Source organism: Microcaecilia unicolor, chromosome 1 (assembly GCF_901765095.1).
Source record: "Microcaecilia unicolor chromosome 1, aMicUni1.1, whole genome shotgun sequence".
In the NCBI taxonomy this organism is placed as follows: Eukaryota; Metazoa; Chordata; class Amphibia; order Gymnophiona; family Siphonopidae; genus Microcaecilia; species Microcaecilia unicolor.
Window position 1 is genome coordinate 31000710 of NC_044031.1, and position 20520 is coordinate 31021229.

The following is a 20520-nucleotide window of genomic DNA, read 5'->3' on the forward strand; positions in this document are numbered from 1 at the left end:
ATATATCTGTTCTGGCGGAATATGAGACGTGCAGCAGAGTTCTGAACAGATTGAAGGGGGGATAGATGGCTAAGTGGGAGGCCGGTGAGGAGTAAGTTGCAGTAGTCAAGGCGAGAGGTAATGAGGGCGTGGATGAGAGTTCGGGTGGTGTGCTCAGAGAGGAAGGGGCGAATTTTGCTGATGTTAAAGAGGAAGAAGCGACAGGTCTTGGCTATCTGCTGGATATGCGCAGAGAAGGAGAGGGAGGAGTCAAAGTTGACTCCGAGGTTGCGGGCAGATGAGACGGGGAGGATGATGGTGTTATCAACTGAGATAGAAAGTGGAGGAAGAGGAGAAGTGGGTTTTGGTGGAAAGACAATAAGCTCGGTCTTGGACATGTTCAGTTTCAGGTGGCAGTTGGACATCCAGGCAGCAATGTCGGATAAGCAGGCCGATACCTTTGCCTGGGTCTCCGCGGTGATGTCTGGTGTGGAGAGATACAGTTGGGTGTCATCAGCATAGAGATGATACTGGAAACCATGAGATGAGATCAGTATAGAGATTCCCTACCCCCATACCCACTCCCCCCCATCTCCCACCTGGACACTCATCGAATGGACATTTGACCAGCTCGAGTGGATTTCAATGACTGTTTGGGGTGGGGGTGGGGGGAAGGCTCCTTTAAATCCCAGAGAAGGTAGCCAAAATCGTTATGACTTGCTGCATGCTGCACAACTTTGCCCAGCAAAGAACACAGCCCCTGCCAGAGAACAGACAGCAGCAGCAGCAGTCATACCAGGAAGATTATGACATGCCCTCCCTCTCCCCTACAGCTGACCAGGTACCCCACCAGCTGGGTGTCCATGTCAGCAAACACTCATATAGAGACCTTTTCCTAATGAAAGTGCACAATTTATTAGTGCTCACAATATCCTAAACCCATCACCACCCCTGCCATCATCCGTCCCCTCTCACCCCATACCTCTCACCACTACCACACCTTCTTATATTCCTACTGGCAACACCACCACTGCATGGAAATGATAGTGCTCACAACCCCACCCCTCCCCCTCCCATTTCCCCTCTGTCGCCCTCTCCCACCCCTTCCTCTAGCCACTGGTGCTGGTTCCAGCCTCTCAGGAGGCACCAGATTGTCGGTGGCCTCCCCTGTAGTGCTTGAACTGGCCACTGAGTCCTCATTGCACCCTGTAGCTTCTGCTGCAGCTTGGCAATCAGCCCACTTTCGGGATCCTGTGGCTGACATGCACTGGGCACAGCACCCAGCATTGCACTGTGTGCCTGTGGGACTTGACCTCATGTTGGACACACTGGACCTGGATCCGGTAGTCAGCTATGTCATGGCTTTGCCCCAAGAGTCTCGTGGCCAAATGGATAAGCTGCCACCTGTGGTGGGAGGCTCCCCTAGGGGACAGCTGTGGCTACCCATCTGGCTCCTCTGGTTGGGGGGATGGGGGTTAGGTTCACAACTAACTCATCCTGCTCTTCCTCCGCTGCAGCTGGTTCCATCTTTGCAACCTCTCCTTCCTCTGCTGCTGCCACCGGACCTGCTGACTGCTGGATCCTTCATCCTCATCGGAGTCAGAGTCGACACCTGCCAAGGTAAGTCCAAAGAAATGTCACAGTCACAATAGCTAGCTTTGTCAGTCTGTTGTAGAGGCCAACCAAAACTGCTTTGCGGGGCTGGAGGTTGGGAGGCGGGGATAGTGCGGGGCAGACGTATACGGTCTGTGCCAGAGCCGGTGGTGGGAGGCAGGACTGGAGGTTGGGAGGCGGGGATAGTGCTGGGCAGACTTATACGGTCTGTGCCAGAGCCAGTGGTGGGAGGCAGGGCTGGTGGTTGGGAGGTGAGGCTAGTGCTGGGCAGACTTATACGGTCTGCCAGAGCCAGTGGTGGGAGGCAGGACTGGAGGTTGGGAGGCGGGGATAGTGCTGGGCAGACTTATACGGTCTGTGCCAGAGCCGGTGGTGAGAGGCAGGGCTGGTGGTTGGGAGGCGGGGATAGTGCTGGGCAGACTTATACGGTCTGTGCCAGAGCCGGTGGTTGGGAGGAGGGGCTGGTGGTTGGGAGGTGGGGATAGTGCTGGGCAGACTTATACGGTCTGTGCCAGAGCCGGTGGTGGGAAGCGGGACTGGTGGTTGGGAGGCGGGGATAGTGCTGGGCAGACTTATACGGTCTGTGCCAGAGCCGGTGGTTGGGAGGCAGGGCTGGTGGTTGGGAGGTGGGGATAGTGCTGGGCAGACTTATACGGTCTGTGCCAGAGCCAGTGGTGGGAGGCAGGGCTGGTGGTTGGGAGGTGAGGCTAGTGCTGGGCAGACTTATACGGTCTGTGCCAGAGCCGGTGGTGGGAAGCGGGACTGGTGGTTGGGAGGCGGGGATAGTGCTGGGCAGACTTATACGGTCTGTGCCAGAGCCGGTGGTTGGGAGGCAGGGCTGGTGGTTGGGAGGTGAGGATAGTGCTGGGCAGACTTATACGGTCTGTGCCAGAGCCGGTGGTGGGAGGCGGGACTGGTGGTTGGGAGGCGGGGATAGTGCTGGGCAGACTTATACGGTCTGTGCCCTGAAGAGCACAGGTACAAATCAAAGTAGGGTATACACAAAAGTAGCACACATGAGTTGTCTTGTTGGGCAGACTGGATGGACCGTGCAGGTCTTTTTCTGCCGTCATCTACTATGTTACTATCCAAAACTGCAGCCAAAACTTATCACCTGGTTTTAGCCAAAGCTGAAACCAAAACTGAAAACTATAATTTGGTTCTATGAATGTAAACCAATGAGGCTCACTGGGGATTCTCAGTGTTTTGCAGTCAGCAGCCCTCTGCTAAACCCACAGGTAGGGTTACCGCACATCTGGTTTTACCCGGACATGTCTTCTTTTTGAGGACACGGCCGGGCAACTGGGCAGGTTTTGCCAGCCTGCCTGTTTGTCTGGATTTGCGGACAAACGGGCAGACTGGTGGGCAGGCGGGCGCCTATCCTCCCCTCCTTTACCTTACTGTGGTGCCGTGGTGGTCTAGTGACCTCTTTGGGGCAGGAAAGAGCCTCCCTCTTTCCTGCCTGGTGTGTCTGCAGACTGTCTTTCTCCCAGTGCCGATTCAAAAAAGCTGCTGAGAATTCAAGTGGCAGCCTCACAAGACTTCTACAGAAGTCTTACAAGGTCACTGCTTGAACTCTTGGCAGCCATTTTGAATCGGCGCTGGGAGAAAGACAGTTTGCAGACACACCGAGCAGGAAAGAGGGGCTCTTTCCTGCCACAAAGAGGTCACTGGACCACCAGGAATGGAGTTATGTGGGTGGAGGGAGGGAAGGAGCTGTAAAAAAGGTGGGTGGAAGGAGGCTGGAGTAAAGATTGGGGAGGGAACATACATGGGGGGAGGGCAAAAAGAGAAATACATAGAAGGGGATGGAGAGAACAGGAGAGGGAGATATGCTGGAACCAGGGGTGATATGATACAGATGTTCAAATATTTGAAAGGTATTAATCCACAAACAAACCATTTCTGGAGACAGGAAGGTGGTAGAATTAGAGGACATTAATTGAGGTTGAAGGTGGGCATACTCAGGAGTAATGTCAGGAAGTATTTTTTCACGGAGAGGATGGTGGATACATGGAATGCCCTCCCACAGGAGGTGGTGGAGATGAAAATGGTAATGGAATTCAAACAAGCATGGGATAAACAGAAAGGAACCCTGTTTAGAAGGAATGGATCCACAGAATCTTTGCAAAGATTGGGTGGCAACACCTGTAATTGGGAAGCAAAACCAGTGCTGGGTAGACTTCTACGGTCTGTGCCTTGATCGTGAATCAATAGATATGGGTGGGCTGGAGAGTAAATTTTAAGGGGCTTTCACGTTAACCAGAAATTTTAGTACAAGAACAGTGCTGGGCAGACTTCTACAATCTGTGCCCTGAAAATGGCAAGGATAAATCAAACTCCGCTATACATATAACTATCACATATCATGTATAAGGAGTTTATCTTGTTGGGCAGACTGGATGAACCGTACAGGTCTTTATCTGCTGTCATAGACTGTTACTATGCTCATAGACAGGAGAGGAAAGAAAGGGGGATATGCGTTCTCATGAAATGTACATTTCTAAGCATTTCATGAGCATGTTATGTACATGTTTTCACTTTGTATTTAGCAGAGTATGGAAGAAAATGCATTTTTGTTACTTTACCGGTATTTTCACTGCTTACAGGATCTGGCTTTCATGGGGGGGGGGGGGGGGGGTGTCAAGGCAACATTGTGGCGCAGGGGTGAGGTAGGGTCATGCCAGAGGTGGGGCTGAAATTTATTTTGTGATCTCTTTTTTTTTTCTTATGGCAAAGTTGGTAACCCTATCCTCCACTGCATTGGAAAAATGCTATCCTATTCAAGCCAGATGTTTGGCAGCAACAATTAGGAGAAAACTGCCCAGGAAAGTGGTATAAAAACAAAGTCAAAAGGCTTAACCTGAGCTAGAGCAGAGCAATGCACACAGGTTCATAAGAAAGATGTCATAACTAGAGCCATTACATTCTTCTGCTGTCTATGGTGTATCCCCATTACAATTAAGCAACTCCACTTTCTGAAAAGTCCAAGATCCAGTCTGCGGCTCTTATTCCTATCATTGTAAGCAGAGACGAACTGGCTTTGTTATTTCTCTTCTCTCCTTTATCATGTAAGGCAGCGCTTTGGTCATTAGTTAATAAATTCTCTAATACAGATTCTTGGGTTGAGTTTGGGAGAATGTGGACAGAGCATGTGGCTCCTTTCCGTCAGTGCTGGGAGGATCCAGTAGATGGCAGCAGTCAGAAGCGGCTCTTCCCTCCCTTCCTCTGATCATCAAACCTCTTTGATCTGTTCCCAGACTTCTCCCTTCCCCCTCCTCCCCCTTCCAATGTATCTGTCTGTCTGAAGCCATTAGAAAAGAAGCTGATCCTGCACTGACCCAGCAAAACCGTACAAGGGAGGGAGGGAGCGAGCCATGGCTGGAAATGGTGCTGTGGAGAAGGGCAGGAGAATGGCTGCAGGGCTTTGTGCTCAGCAGGTAGGAGACTGGCAGGAGGTGGGCAGCAGGGGATGCAGTGCCAGGCAATGTCATGCAACCTCTGATACACATAAAAGAAAGTTCTTCTTCCTGGTTCTCCTCCCTTCACAGGGCTGCTGCTCCTGATCCAGCAAAGAGGGAGCCAGGGCAGGAGAATGGCTGCAGGGCTTTGTGCTCAGCAAGTAGGAGACTGGCAGGAGGTGGGCAGCAGGGGATGCAGTGCCAGGCAATGTCATGCAACCTCTGATACACACATGGTGCATGGAGCAAGCAGACGAAAAAGAAAGTTCTTCTTCCTGGTTCCCCTCCCTTCACAGGGCTGGAAATGGTGCTGTGGAGAAGGGCAGGAGAATGGCTGCAGGGCTTTGTGCTCTGCAGGTAGGAGGTGGGCAGCAGGGGATGCAGTGCCAGGCAATGTCATGCAACCTCTGATACACAAGCAGAACAAGAAATGAGCCATTTCTGGCTGTATGACACTCAGTTTTTGCTTCCTGTGATCTCTTTAGATTCACCTTCCTTTCGTGTCTCTCTCTCTCTCTCTTTCTCTCTCCTACTTTTCTTCTCCCTGCAGCTTCCACCCTTCTTTCCATTGTTCTGCTTCCTCCTCTCTGCAGTTGTCTGCAGACTCATATCACAACGTTGATAAAATGGTATAGTAGCTGTGTTGGTCCACTTTTATTTAAAACATTTATAGCCCGCCTATTATATAGGCGACTTGCAAAATAAACACAGCAATTCAGGCATAATAACATACAAAACATATAAATAGCATACATATTGTAACCCTAAGGGGTTAAAATAATCTTGACTGGGCTCCTCCAGAGGAAAAAAAATAAGGCTTCTAAAGTGACATCACTCTGGAACAACAGCTGAGCAAGCTGGAACCTGGTTGCCTTTCAGTTGGGAGTTGGACAGAAGAAAAAGGACTAAGGGGCATGCGATGAAGCTACAAAGTAGTACATTTAAAACGAATCGGAGAAAATGTTTCTTCACTCAACATGTAATTAAATCTGGAATTCGTTGCCAGAAAATGTGGTAAAGGCGGTTAGCTTAGCGGAGTTTAAAAAAGGTTTGGACAGCTTCCTAAAGGAAAAGTCCATAGACCATTATTAGATTGGACTTGGGGAAAATCCACTATTTGTGGGATAAGCAGTATAAAATGTTTTGTACTTTTTTGGGATCTTGCCAGATATTTGTGACCTGGATTGGCCACTGTTGGAAACAGGATGCTGGGCTTGATGGACCTTTGATCTGTCCCAGTATGGCAATACTTATGTACTTATGTAACCTGACACATGTGTCAGGGTTGTGCCCACAAAGCCCCCTGAACATATACTCAGGGAGAAAAGTCTGGCTGGTGTTTCAAGGCTTCCATGTAACACCCTTTCTAAACCAAAGCAGAGCTGCCAAGTTAACCCAACTCCAGGAGGGAGACGTTTTGGCCAGTCCTGGTTTTGAACTTCCATCCCGAAAGCAGTGATATTTATATTTCTTGATTTTACCCATTAAAATCAATGCCACAGTTAACATATTGCACCAAGGAAGGGCTGCCTGAAATACAGAACTGGCCAACTTGGCAGCTCTCTGCTCAAATGTAGGCAAATAGTTCATCCCGCAGACTGCTGGGAGAAGGGGAGGGTAAATACTTGCTGCCACCTCAAGGGAAAAGCTCAGCTGACCTCAGAATTTAACTTATCTAGCCTAAGGGCAGTGATGTATCCCATTCAGATTAGCTCCTTAAAGGTACAGGGGATCAAGGGCTGGCTTGACTCACAAATCCCTACAGCTTTAAGGGACTGACAGGCATATTAAAATAGAAAGAGAGAAAAATGAAGGCAGATAAAGATCGTATGGCTTGTCTAGTCTGCCTATCCGTACCATCTCCTCTCCCTATCACTCCCTTAGAGATCCTATGTACTTGTCCCAAACTCTGTTGAATTCAGATACAGTTTTCATCTCCTGCACTTCCACTGGGAGGCTGTTCCATGAATTCACCACCCTTTCCATGAAGAAGTATTTCTAAGTCTATCCCTTTTCACCTTCATCCTCTGCCCCCTCATTCCAGAGCTCCCTTTCAATTGAAAGAGACTCACCTGTGCATTTATTCCGCATAGGTATTTAAAAGTCTCTACCATATCTCCCCTCTCCCATCTTTAAGTCTACCCATCCCCATGTGCTTTATGAGGAAGACCACTGACCATTTTAGTAGCCACCCTCTGGACCGACTCCATCCTGTTTTATATCTTCTAAATGAGGTTTCACCCAGAGTCTTATACAGGGGTATCATCACTTCCTCTTTCCTATTAGCCATTCCTCTTCCTACTACTACTACTACTTATCACTTCTATAGTGCTACAAGGCATACGCAGCGCTGTACACCATACATGAAAAGACAGTCCCTGCTCAAAGAGCTCACAATCTAAATAGGACAGACAAACAGACAGAACAATTAATAGGTAAGGAATTAAAGAGGTGGGGATAAAAGGTACAGGCAAGTGAGCAGTGATTAGGAGTCAGAAGCAGTGTTAAAGAGGTGGGCTTTTAGCCTGGATTTGAAAATGGGCAAAGACGGGGCTAGACGTACATGTTTGGGAAGTCTATTCCAGGCGTGAGGTGCAGCAAGGTAAAAGGAACGGAGTCTGGAATTAGCAGTAGTGGAGAAGGGGACAGACAAGAGAGATTTATCTACAGAACAGAGTGCCCGAGGGGGGGCGTAGGGAGAGACAAGAGTGGAGAGGTACTGGGGAGTGGAAGACTGAATGCATTTATAGGTCAGCAAGAGAAGTTTGAATTGAATGCAGAAACGGACAGGGAGCCAGTGAAGTGACTTGAGGAGAGGGCTAACGTGAGCAAAGCGATTCTGGCGAAAAATGAGTCGCGCAGCAGAGTTTTGGACCGATTGAAGATGAGAGAGGTGGCTAAGTGGGAGGCCGGCGAGAAGCAGGTTGCAGTAATCTAGGTGAAAGGTGATAAGAGTGTGGATAAGGGTTCTGGTGGCGTGCTCAGAGAGGAAGGGACGGATTTTGCTGATGTTATAGAGAAAGAAACGATAGGTTTTGGCAATCTGCTGAATGTGAGCAGAGGAGAGAGAGGTGTCAAAGATGACCCCAAGGTTACGAGCTGATGAGACAGGGAGAATGAGTGTGCTATCTACAGAAATAGAGAAAGGGGGAAGAGGAGAGATGGGTTTAGGGGGAAAGATGAGACGCTAAGCATCCTTCTAGCTTTTGCCATTGCCTTTTCTACCTGTTTGGCCACCTTAAGATCATCACATACGATCACACCCAAGTCCCGCTCCTCTTTCATGCACAAAAGTGCTTCACCCTCTAAACTGTACCATTCCCTCAGGTTTTTGCATCTCAAATGCACGACCCTGCATTTTTTAGCATTAAATTTTAGCTGCCAAAATCTAGACCGTCCCTCTAGATTCACTAAGTCCTTCCTCATGTTATCCACACCCTTAGGGGCATCTTCCATATTGCAGATTATGATATCATCAGCAAAGAGGCAAACCTTACCAGACAGCCCTTCAGCAATATCGCTTACAAAAGGACCAGCCCAAGAAGCGAACCTTGCGGAACCCCACTGGTAACATCCCTTTCCTCAGAATGAGCTCCGTTTACCACTGCCCTTTGTCGTCTTCCACTCAACCAGTTCCTAACCCAGTCAGTCAGTTTAGGGCCCATACTGAGGTCACTCAATTTATTTATTAGACATCTATACAGAACCGTGTCAAAGGCTTTGCTAAAATCTAAATACACCACATCTAGTGCTCTTTATTTTAGCACCTAAATTATTTTATCGAATGTTAGCTTATCAGAGTAGGTATGTGCATATAAATTTAGGCACGAGCATGTATGCCAGCCATAGAGCTGGTATTAGTATATATACCTAATAAGCTCATAGTTAGACTTGCAAACCTCGAGGTACACAGAGGAAACTGAGTTTAGGGCCACACAGGGGGAAACAATTCTGGAAATTTCTGGGGAAGTAAGGTCCTGGAGGCGTCTCATCTCTGATATAATGTTAGGAGAATAAAGTCAGTTGAACTCTAATGCATCCTGAGCTCCTCCACGTGTCACCGAGTTTGTTTCTGGTTTGTGTTTCAGGTGCCAGTGACGTTTGAGGACATCACTGTCTATTTCTCCCAGGAGCAGTGGGGCTATTTGGATGAAGGCCAGAAGAAGCTTTACAGGGAGGTGCTGAAGGACAATTATGAGATCTTGATCTCACTAGGTAAGGATTGTGTTATCTGCATTTTTAGCAGACACAGGGACTGATTTCATAAAAGTAATTTGAGCCGTTTTCCTCCCTAGTCCAGATCATACTTTGCCAGGTCTTCACCAAAGAATGAGAAGATAAGTGTGGGCTCAGGTCCTCTTTTGTGCTTCCAGTCACTCTGCTTCCAGTTGCTTAATGTGCAGACAACTGAGGATAAGTGAATGGTTCGGTTGATCTGCCTTCAGTTGTTGCTTTCAGTAGTACAAAAACACTTCAAAAAAAGTTTGTAAAAAAATATAAAATTTAAAATAGGAAAAATTGAGATGTGAAAGGGTGAAGAGAATTGAGATACCATAAAAACGTGAGTTTTGGTGCCCATGAAGAGTTGGTTCAGCGAGTCTGAAAAGTAAAGACACTCAGACCGCTGACGTACAGAGGCATTTTCTCACGGCAAGGGATCTCGTCTCTTTGAAATCACTCTTTCTCTCCCCCCTACAGGACAAGTTGCACAGCACTTGCAAGATTACCACCTCGGATTTGGATTAATATTGTATCTTATAGTGGTAGAGTTCGACAATTTTGAAAGGAGGCCTGCCTTACTTGTGCCAAATCCCATAGCTGATGATGTCAGCAGCAGCTCACCAGCAATCCAGTACTATTCTATCTCTGAGATTACATAATAGCAGCCTATGATGGCAGATGAAAACCTGCATAGCCCATCTAGTTTGCTCAGTAAGGCAACCAGAGCTGCACCTGCCACTTCTTGCAGGTTACACCAGGGGCGTATCTGGACTTCGCCGGTAGGGGGGTCCAGAGCTGAGGTGAGGGGGTACATTTTAGCCCCCCCCCCCCGGCGGCGCCACCCCCCCGCCGCCATTGGCGCCACTCGCCACCGCCAGAACCACCTCCAACAACTGTCACCCGCCCGACGACCCTCTCGACCACCCGCCCGCTGTCGCTTACCTGTGCTGGCGGGGGACCCCAACCCCCGCCAGCCGAAGCCGTCGTCCTTCGTTCATTTGTTTTCTTCTTTCTGAGTCTGACACTGACGTCCTGCACACGTCCTGCACATTGTGTACGTGCAGGACGTCAGAGACGAGTCAGACTGAGAAAGCTTCGGCTGGCGGGGGTTGGGGTCCCCCACCAGCAAAGGTAGGCAACGGCAGGTTGGCGGCGGGAGGGGGGGTTGCGAGGGTCGTCGGTAGGGGGGTCCAGGGCCAAATCTACGGGGCCCTGGCCCCCGTGGCCCCATTACAGATACGCCCCTGGGTTACACTCCATCATGATCAAATACTGACCTAACAAATAGGACAGTCACACAATCATGGGAGAGTGCTGTGTTTCTATGTTTCTGTATTTCTTTTATAATTTTGGATAGTCACATTTATTGTCAGTACTTGAATAAACCAGCAAAGAGCTTTCTACCCCGTCTATCAAAAGAAAATAAAGTATAACAGAGAGCATAAAGAAGAAAAAAAATCAAGAATACATGAGAGACAGGAGAAAGGAGGGTAGAACTACAATTTTAAAACAAAAGCAGAGGGGAAAACACACAAGAGTAGCTGAATATCCTTGCTATACATTAGGCGTGATCAGAAAAAAAAAGTTAGGCGTACGCATCAGTAAAGAGGAAGGTTTTTAAATCTATAAATTGTTGTATAGATGAGTGAGTTCTGAGGTGATGTGATAACTTATGCCAGAGCTCTGGAATAAGTTGTATCGCTCCACGGTGCGACCGCTCCTCAAATATTGTGTTCAACTCTGGTCACCGCATGTCAAAAAAGGTATAGTGGAATTAGAAAAGGTACAGAGAAGGGCGATGAAAATGACAAAGGGGTTGTGATGACTTTCCTATGAGGAAAGGCTGAAGTATCTAAGGCTCTTCAGCTTGGAGAAAAGACGGCTGAGGGGAGATACGATAGAGGTCTATAAAATAATGAGTGGAGTGGAACGGGTAGACATGAATCATTTGTCTACTCTTTCCAAAAATACTAGGACTAGGGGGCATGCGATGAAACTACAAAGTAGTAAATTTAATACGAATCGTGGAAAATATTTCTTCACTCAACGTGTAATAAAACGCTGGAATTCATTGTCAGAGAATGTGGTAAAGGCAGTTAGCTTAGCGGGGTTTTAAAAAGGTCTGGATGACTTCCTAAAGGAAAGGTGCGTAGACTATTATTAAATTGACTTGGGGAAAATCCACTGCTATTTCTGGGATAAGCAGCATAAAATGTATTGAACTTTTTCGGGATCTTGCTGGATGTTTGTGACCTGGATTGGCCACTGTTGGAAACAGGATGCTGGGCTTGATGGACCTTCGGTCTGTCCCAGTGTGGCAATACTTATGTACTTACGACCCTGGACTGAGAAGATAGAACATTGGGTATTATATACAATTTCGCGAAAAGAAGGAATAACTAGTAGGTTTTCTTGAAATGATGTGGACGTACGAAATGGACAGTATGGAGTCAAGAATCTAGAAAGAAATAGAGGTTGGCCTGAGCAACAAATCTTGATCACAAGAAGTAAGATTTTGAATGTTATATGATGAGATAGAGGTAGCCAATGGGCTGCCTTCAGCAATGGTGTAACCTGGTCATTTTTCTTTTTTCCGGTTATCAGTTTAATAGCAGTATTTTGTACCAACTGAAGTCATTTGAGTTCCTTGACGTTAAGTTCTGCACAGAGGGCATTACAATAATCGAGTTGACTAATATCTAAGGAATGAGTGAAAATATTCCCCCCGTCCCTCCAAAATTCAGCTCTATTTAACCAGTCAGGAACGGCTCCTGACCGGTTAAATAGTCGTAAGCCGGCTAAGTGCTATTATTCAGTGACGAGAGAGCCGGCTATCTCAGCTGAATATTAGCTCTTGCCGCCGGATTCTATATAGTGTTGCTTAGATTTAGGCGCTGAAATTGGCACAGATTCTGTAACACCACACGTAACTTAATTGGTTAGCGCTGATATCAGCACTTAACAAGCAATAATGAGCATTAATTGGCACTGATTAGAATTTAGGCGCACAACTCGCTAAGCGTATGTTTTGCTGTAAAAGTACAGCCTGCTTACTTTATCACTACAGACTGCTCAGGGAATAAATACTGCAGATTCGTATTGGGTAAATGAAACTTTTTATTAGAGAGAGATTCAGTTCAAAACAGAGAGTGTGTAAGTCATTATTGTCGGAGATACACAATGATTAAGCTATATAACTGAAGAGAACTGAAAAGAAACAATAATAACTATCTATAGTTGAAAAGAGACAATCATTACATCACTGGTCCCTGCATTTATTTAATTAATTTATTTATTTAGTTGTTACATTTGTACCCCACATTTTCCCACCTATTTGCAGGCTCAATGTGGTTTACATTGTACCGTACAGGCGTTCGCCAGTCGGTTGATAACAAGCAATCAAAGCAAGGAGTATCTTGACCAGGAAAAGCAATAATCATTACATCACTGATCATGAATTACCACATTCAGGCTCTTGTCATCAACTGGGAAGCCCTGAAATTCAGTGAAAACCTGAAGTCTCGTGATCAGGAACGATCGTTCTGTGCGATACGTCTATCCATAGATGAGCTTCTGGCTTCACTGTTTAAAGCTCCCGCTTTTTATTAGGTTAAAACTTTGTCAGAGCCATGGAAAATTGCAAAGACGTGCAAGGGAATGTAGTCGCATGCTCTTGGTTTCAAGTAAACAAACCACTGGCCAGGTGGCTTATCTCTTGAGTCGTAAACATGCTCCACTTCCCCTTTGCACATTCCAAATTAATCAGAGACATGACTTCAGCTTGTTTTGCAAGAAAAAGTTTGTTTCGGTCAGAAAGCAGAAACTTCAGAGTAGACTGTTTTTCAACTCTGCTCTAAACAGTCTTTAAAATCTTTCTATTACAGTGTATTCTGTAAAGATGTGCGCCGAACTTCTAACGTGCACAGTCAAAAAGTGGCATGATTATGGGCAGGGAAATGGGCATTTTGTGGGCGTTCTGGAATTTACGCACCTAGTTATAGAATATAGCCCAGTGCGCCTAAATCTATGCGCCGGGATTTACGCCATGTTTTCATTGGTGCAATTGGATGTGCACAGATTTAGGCGCCTAAATCTAGGTGCCGGTTATAGAATATGCTAAGTCTATACTGATTTCAGCGCCGATTTTGTAGGCACCATATATAGAATCTCCTCCTTGGCGGCTAGCTGGTCAGTGCCGATATTCAGCTGCTGGGTGGCTAAGTTTGGTGGTCAAATTGCACCGCCCAAATAGCAGGCCTCTCATTGGCTGCTATGAACTTAGCCGGCCAGTGCTGAACATCACCTATGTTCATAGCAGCCAAAAATAAGCCAGATATTCAATGCTGCTCACCAGAAATGGCCTGGCATTGAATATCCGGCATCAAAGTCGGTCGAGCAAACTCCCGTGGTCTGAATATTGAGCCTGTTGAGTGCAGAGGGGTATAGCAGTGTACTCTTCTCCTCCACTGTGAACTCCAGACTCCGTTCCTTTTATCTTGCTGCACCATATGCCTGGAATAGACTTCCGAATCAGTATGTCAAGCTCCAGCTCTGGCCACCTTGAAATCTAGGCTAAAAGCCCACCTTTTTGATGCTGCTTTTAACTCCTATTCACTTGTTCAGTACCCATGTCTGTTTTATCATTCCCACCTTAAGTAATTCCTTTATCCTTTATTTGTCCTGTCTTGTCAGTCTTTATTGTATCAGAGGCAATGGAGAGTTAACATGATTTTCCCAAGATCAGAAAGAGCAAAAGTGGGATTTGAACCAGGTTCTCCTGCTTCTCAGCCCGCTGTTCTAACCATCAGTCTCCTCGGTTCTGTGTAATTCCTCCAATACTTCGATTCGGGCCTTAGCCTCCCTGACTCTCCCAGTATATCTCTATTTTATTTTTCCAGTCTTTCCATCCTACGCCCTGTTTCTGTTTCTGTCTCTTTCATTATCCTAAGAACTGTGGTGAAGTTTGGTATCCCCGTTTCTCTTTCTCTTGTATCCAAAAATATTGGCGATGTCTGAAGGAGGAGGGGTTGGTGTCATAGAGACGAGAGAGTTAGATGTCTGCTTGCTTTCATAGAAATTTGTGATTATTTTAGTTGGTTTGGGCCTTGTGTTTGTCATTTTTTTATTGCTTTTTTGTGTTTATTGGATTGATGATGTTGAATTTTGTGCTTCTGGTAGGATTGGGTGAGGAGTACTGCTGAAGTGCTTTTTACCCTCTTGTGGCCTTGACAGGAGGTCCAGGAAATTGCCTGGTTAATCAAACTTTTTGACCAGCTGGGACTCTACCTGTCCATAATGATAATTTATCAGAAGGATAGGTTTATGCACATTTCTATCACTGAATCTAATGTACACAAGTCATACATGGGAGCCACCGAGTCTTCAAATTTCCACACCACGCTCCCAGGGTTTGTTTTATGAATACTGTTTCTCTTTCTCCTTCTGGAGATTTTTCTCCAGAACTGGACACAGTAGTCCTGATGAGGCCTCACCAGTGATCCTTAGAGAGATATCCTTTCCTTCTTATGCTGGTTATTTATATATTTATTAATTTATCTGTTAAATTTGTATCCCACCTATTTGTAGGCTCAACGTGGCTTACATAGTCCTAGAGAGGTGGTTACAAACTCCAGTGTGAACAATACAAAGTGGATAGTACAATTTATAGATTTGGTGCACATCGTCCTGTCCCGGTTGCAAGGGTGGGATCGTTCGGCAAGTGATTGAGACTCAGTTTAGTTGTCGTGTTACATTGATCGGTGTTTATGTTGATTCTGTGGCATGTGCCTTTCTGAAAAGGCGAGTCTTTGTTTTTTTTACGGACGTTTAGGTGATTGCTCGTAGTTTTCAGGTCTTTTGGTAATGTGTTCCAGAGCTATGTGCATATGTAGGGAAAACTGGACGCACATGTTGATTTATACTTCAGTCCCTTGCATCTTGGGAAGTGAAGGTTTAGGTACATTCTTGCTGATTCAGTTGTGTTTCTAATTGGTAAGTCGATTAGTCCAGTCATGTAGCTCGGTGCAAGACCATATCTCTTTCTCGTATCTCCTCACCCTTCTTAATAATGTTTGATCATTTCAAGATCATTTGATGCAATGACTCCCAGAACCCTCTGTTTTATGGTGGATGTTTGTAGTAGAACTTTCCCCTCCTGAGAATTGCTGCTGTGTATTTTTCTGTGAATGTAAGGAAAATAAACCTCGATTTTCTTTCTAATTCCTAGGCACAGACCACGGAAGCATCAATCCTGAAGTATTATCAAGGATTAAACAAGGGGATGAACCACATGTCTGGGATACAAAGGAGTCAGGAGAGAGAGAAGTAACTCATTCATGCACAGGTGAGTAATAACAGCAAATACTGTACAGAGTATTAGGAGATATTGCACAGTACAGGTGAGTGTTCATCAGTACTTTACAGAGTAATTGCAACATACATGTGAGTAATACTAAATAATGTAAGAAGTAGGAGATTTTACAGTTCATGGAATGATTTGGAGGCTGATTTCCAGGAGTCTATTCTGCCAGATTTATTGAGTATCTGCTGTTTACTGAGGTGCACCCCAAATGGTATCATGGAGAAGCAGCCTAGCCCAACCATGTTTTCCCCTGATTCCCCTTCCAACTCCTTGAAATGTTCCCTTCACCCTCTTAATCCTCCTCTGATTCTCCCCTGAGGAGATTCTGTGGGATCTTCCAGGTACTTCCAAGTAACCCAAATTAACGACTATCCGAGACAAAATGCTGCTGGGTTTGGTGGACTTTTAATCTGATCCAGTACAATACTCCGTCTTTCTTTCTGTAGTTAATCAGTTTTCCACATCCCATAAAATTATGAATAAGACAGAGGCCTACTTGCATATCCCTATCCGACCTGCACATTGTTTCCTTCGGTTTGCAGTTCTGGGCCAGCACGTTTCATTTCGGGCTCTTCCCTTTGGGCTTGCGACTACTCCTCATACGTTCACCAAGGTCATGGTCGTAGTGGCTGCAGCTCTCAGAACGGAAGGCATTCTAGTCCATCCTTACTTAAGACAATTGGTTGAGGAGAGCGTTCAGGCCACAGCTTGCACAGTAGGCTTCTTGCAGTCCCTAGGTTGGGTAGTCCAATGCGCAAAAGAGTTGCTTCAGTCATCTCTGTCGGAGTACCTGAGAGTGTGTTTCGACACGCAGCAAGGCCGAGTTTTTCTTCCGCCGGCTTGTATCCTCAAGCTACAGTCACAGATTTGCCAGTTATAGTTCCTTGGCAGCAATGATCGAGGCAGTTCCCTGGGCCAGGGCTCACTTGAGGCCTCTGCAGAGGTCTCTTCTATCACGGTGGATGTTGCAGAAAGACACACTACATCAGAGGTTGTCACTTCCTGCACAGGTGAGGAGCAGCCTACGATGGTGGCTATGGGACACCAATCTGACAAGGGAATGCCTCTAGATCAGCCCAGCTGGATAGTGGTCACAACAGATGCCAGTCTCCAGGGCTGGGAAGCTCACTGACGGGGGCAGTATGCTCAAGGCCTGTGGTCCCCTCAGGAGAGATCTTGTTCAATCAATCTGCTAGAGACCAGAGCAGTTCAGGCCTTTCTCCATCTGTTGGAGGGCGAATCAGTCCACATCATAGGCGCCGACTCCGTGGGTGCTCGAGCACCTCCAATATTTCACCCGCCGGAATCGGAAGTTCCCTTCGCCAGCCTGACTTGCCCGGTGCCCGCCCTCTTCTCCCTCAGTCCTCCACTGGTCCGCCCTCGCCTTCCTGCGTGCCGCCCAGAATTTTAAAAGTCATCTTACCTCGGGGTCCCGACGGCAACAGTGAAATGCGTGCAGGCTCGGCGCTTCAGCCTTCCCTTCTCTCTCAGCTCTGATCCCGCCCTTATTTCCTGTTTCCATAAGGGAAGCAAAACCAGTGCTGGGCAGACTTCTACAGTCTACGCCCTGATCGTGACTGAACAGATATGGATGGGCTGGAGTGTAAATTTTAAGGGGCTTTGACGTTAGCTTCAGAACGTTTAGTATAAGAAGAGTGCTGGGCAGACTTCTATGGTCTGTGCCCTGAGAATGGCAAGGACAAATCAAACTCGGGTATAAAGTATCACAAACCATGTAAAATGAGTTTATCTTGTTGGTCAAATTGGATGGACCGTATTGGTTTTTATCTGCTGTCATTTACTATCGACTTGAATGTGATCATATATTCTATCTGCATTTCTTGCAATGATTAGCTTGGAAATGTTTTCTCAGCAGTGGGGGTGGGGGGGGTGGAAGAGAGCAGATCTACAAAGGGATATTATATTACAGAACTGGTTTAACTTCTCCTACTCTAATTCTCAATGTTCCTTTTTTTCTCCCTAGAAAAACATGATTCCAGAAATACTACAGAGCTACATCACAGGAAGCTCAGTGAGACGCCCGAAGAAGAAAAGATTTTATCAGAAAGAGACAAAAAAGAAACTTTTTCCTCTTCTAACTGGGGCAAAAAGGTCAAAAATAAAAATAAGGAAAAAAAATCAACAAACAGTTCAGTTCTTTGTGAGCCCAGTACCAGTAATATAAGACATACAAGGGAAGAGCAGAAAAACCAGATGAGCCTTCAGGCATGTTTATGTGATATTTGTGAGATATTCCTCAGTGATTGTGTAACACTGAAATCAGGGCAAGTAGCTGACAGTGAAGAGAGACTATCAAAATGTACAGATTGTGGAAAGATTTCTCAAATGGGAGAACTACAGGAACAACAGGAAACATGTAGAAAAGCAGCAATGCAATTTACAAGTTTTGAATATGAGAAGCGTTTCAGTAAGAAGAAAGAGCTAATGCAACAGCAGAATAATAAAGAAACTAGAAAGTGTACCAGTACTGAATATAGGAAAGGCTTTATTAATAAAGTAAGTATTACAAAATATCAGAAAAACAACAGTGATGAGAGAATATTTTCATATCCTGGCTGTGATCATAGTTTCACCCAGGTAGAAAACGCCACAAGAAATGCAAAATGCCACCCAGGAGAGAGACTAGTTTTAGGTACAGAATGTAAGAAAAGCTGCAGTCACAGGAAATCACGCACAGAACACAGAAAATTTCAAAGCGGTGTGGAATCACTCACTTCTACTAAATCTGAAAATGCTTCTTGTAGGAAGTCAAACCTCTCAAAATATCAGAAAATTCAGAAAGATAAAAGACTATATCCGTCTTCTATTTTTGATAACAGCATCTGTCGGAAAGGAAAACTCGCAGTACACCGTAGAATCTTTTTGGGAGATAAACCATTTACCTGTATTGAATGTGGTAAATGTTTTAGTCATAAGGGAGACCTTACAAAGCACCACAGAATTCACACAGGAGTGAAACCATTTTCATGTACTGAATGTGATAAATGCTTTCTTCGGAAACAAGAACTGGCAGCACACCAGAGAATCCATACAGGTGTGAAACCATTTACATGTACAGAGTGTGGTAAAAGTTTTAGCCATAAAGGTGGTCTCAACATGCACAGGAGAATCCATGTTGAAGCAAAACCATTTATATGTACTGGGTGTAGTAAAAGCTTTAGGCGGAAAGGAGACCTTACAAAGCACCAGAGAATACATACTGGAGAAAAACCATTTTCATGTACTGAATGTGGTAAATGCTTTGGTCAAAAGGGGACGCTGACCATGCACTGGAGAATCCACACTGGCGTAAAACCATTTACATGTCTTGAGTGTGGTAAAAGCTTCTGCCTAAAGCAAGATCTCACAAAGCACCAGAGAATTCACACAAAACCATTTTTGTGTACTGAATGTGGTAAAGGCTTCAGTATGATGAGATCCCTCACAAAACACCAGAGAACCCACATGGAAGGGAAACCATTTACATGTACTGAGTGTGGCAAAAACTTTAGTTTGCTAGCGTCCCTCACAAAACATCAGCAAATTCACATAGAAGGGAAACCATATACATGTACTGAATGTGGTAAAAAGTTTAGTCATAAGGCATATCTTGCAGTGCACCAGAATATTCATTCAGGAGTGAAGTCATTTGCATGCACTGAATGTGGAAAAAGCTTTATTTATAAAACAAACCTCAGAATGCACCAAAAAATCCATTCAGGTGTGAAATCATTTACGTGCAGTGAATGTGGAAGAAGCTTCATTCATAAATCACACCTCACAAAGCACCAAAGAATCCATACTGGAGAAAAACCATTTCAGTGTACTGAATGTGGAAAATGTTTCCGTCAGCAGGGAACACTCACCATACACTGGCGAATCCACACTGGAGTAAAACCATTTACATGTATTGAATGTGGTAAAAGTTTTTGTCAGAAGATACTCCTTACCATTCACCAGAGAAGACATACAGGATTAAAGCCATTAACTTGTAATGAGTGTGGTAAAAGCTTTTGTCATAAAGTATACTTAGCAACACACCAGAAAATTCATTCAAGAGTGAAATCATTTACGTGTACTGAGTGTGGAAAAAGCTTTATTCACCAATCACACCTTACCATGCACCAGAGAATCCACACAGGAGTGAAACCATTTACATGTTCTGAGTGTGGCAAAACTTTCCGACTAAAGGGTGATCTCTCAGTGCACCAGAGAATTCACTCAGGAATGAAATCATTTGCATGTACTGAGTGCAGTAAAAGCTTTATTGACAAAACAAACCTCAGAAAGCACCAGAGAATACATTCTGGAATGAAACTATTTACACGCACTGAGAGTGGTTGAAACTTCATTAACAAAATAACAAAGGCGCTGGAGAATACATTCAGGAGTGAAACCATTGATATGTACTGAGGGTGATAATTTGAAGCTGCAAGAGTATCCTTAATATGCAGAAGATAATCCATTCTGGAGTGAAGTAATTTACATGTTTTAGATGTAGTAAAAGGCTTTATTCAGAAGGCAGACCTCCCTATCCACTAGAGAACCCACACAGGAATGAACTATTTGCATGTTCTGAGTGTTGTATAAGATTCAGTTGGAAGAGAAACCTCACAATGTACCAGAAAAATCAACACAAGAGTGATGTATTTATATTACTAAATATGGTGGAACTTTCAGTGTATAAGGCAACTTCTCAGTCCACCAAAGAATTGGAAGGCATGCCTCTCATTGCATCAGAGAATCCACACAGGATATAAACCATTTACAATGCTGAGTGTGGTAAAATCTTTGGTACGTAGGGAAAACTCACCATGTACAAGAGAATCTACACAAGAGTTAACCATTTGTATGCAATGAGTGTGGTAACACTTCAGTCTAAAG

The 20520-nt window shown here is 45.3% G+C and overlaps 1 protein-coding gene across 1 annotated transcript; it reads left to right on the plus strand.

Moving 5' to 3' along the window:
* The first annotated feature begins 4879 nt into the window (after positions 1–4879).
* On the plus strand, positions 4880–19531 carry LOC115463546 (zinc finger protein 184-like). Its single transcript, XM_030194217.1, has 6 exons — positions 4880–5033; positions 9143–9269; positions 15502–15618; positions 17621–18153; positions 18910–19219; positions 19380–19531. Exons 1-6 carry the CDS (start codon positions 4971–4973, stop codon positions 19529–19531), a joined length of 1302 nt encoding a protein of 433 aa, XP_030050077.1. The 5' UTR covers positions 4880–4970.
* The last annotated feature ends 989 nt before the right edge of the window (positions 19532–20520 follow it).